Raw genomic sequence first — 823 nt, forward strand, 5'->3', positions numbered from 1 at the left:
GCAGGGTTTTCTCTTAAAGTCACTGTCACTCATCAAAACCCTGTGTGAAATCTGAAGGTCTGACAAACATGTTTAATGCATCACGAAACAAAGATGATTTTCTCTTTTGAGGTCTGAAACCACATTCTTTACATCCCTGTTTACTTGCAGTCTTCTTCTTGGTCAGAAGCTGCACAGGTACATTTAAGCTGCTCTTCTGAACCTTGTTGTTCTTTTAAGTTTAAGTTTTAAGAAGAGGTACCGCAGCTGCGTTGGGTAGAGCTCTGTTCCCAACACATCCAGGGAGTTCCAGGCGATCACGGACACACCGCTGAAGACACAGGAGAGGACCAGACTCTGGGTTTTGGTTTGGACCACATAGATGAAGAAGACGCTCAGACCGGACAGCACCAGGCTGAAGGCTGGAGACACGAAGAAAAGATGGAGAGGGTTAAGATCAGACATCAAGGGCAACGATTCATGTTGTGGCTGCATGACCTCTCCTGTGACAGTGAAGTGTGCTCAGAAGTTTTTCTTACAAGTAAGAAGAAGGAGTGAAGGTTTTTCAAAGTTTTTCAAATTAAACCATGAAATAAATCATTTTATAAACAACAGACTCACACAGAAGAGCCTTTCCCCCTGTGCTGTCCATCCTCAGGATGGTGAAGATGTTGCCTGGCAGGTTTGATGCAGCGATGGCGAAGCCCTCCATGTACACTGTCAGGAGAGGGGCAGATACAGGAGGGAAAGTCAGGATGAAATAAACTAGAATTACCGCCTCGTGGTTGTTTGCCTCTGCCAACCAGCTGAGTTACAGCAAATATGGTCACAATCTCCCCTACCT

The 823-nt window shown here is 45.4% G+C and overlaps 1 protein-coding gene across 1 annotated transcript; it reads right to left on the reverse strand.

Moving 5' to 3' along the window:
* Nucleotides 1–16: 16 nt before the first annotated feature.
* On the reverse strand, nucleotides 17–693 carry LOC111658804 (synaptic vesicle glycoprotein 2C-like). Its single transcript, XM_023411471.2, has 2 exons — nucleotides 601–693; nucleotides 17–401 (listed from the first exon to the last, which is right to left on the reverse strand). Exons 1-2 carry the CDS (start codon nucleotides 689–691, stop codon nucleotides 184–186), a joined length of 309 nt encoding a protein of 102 aa, XP_023267239.2. The 5' UTR covers nucleotides 692–693; the 3' UTR covers nucleotides 17–183.
* Nucleotides 694–823: the final 130 nt, after the last annotated feature.

The sequence above is a fragment of the Seriola lalandi genome, unplaced genomic scaffold (genome assembly GCF_002814215.2).
Source record: "Seriola lalandi dorsalis isolate HSWRI2012SDOR001 ecotype SW California unplaced genomic scaffold, Sedor1 jcf7180001980509, whole genome shotgun sequence".
NCBI lineage: Eukaryota > Metazoa > Chordata > Actinopteri > Carangiformes > Carangidae > Seriola > Seriola lalandi.

Coding starts and splice junctions, on each gene's coding strand:
- LOC111658804 (XM_023411471.2), bottom strand. CDS start 691: ATGGAGGGCTTCGCCATCGCTGCATCAAACCTGCCAGGCAACATCTTC. Junction 402..600: donor AGGGGGAAAGGCTCTTCTGT/GTGAGTCTGTTG, acceptor TCGTGTCTCCAG/CCTTCAGCCTGGTGCTGTCC.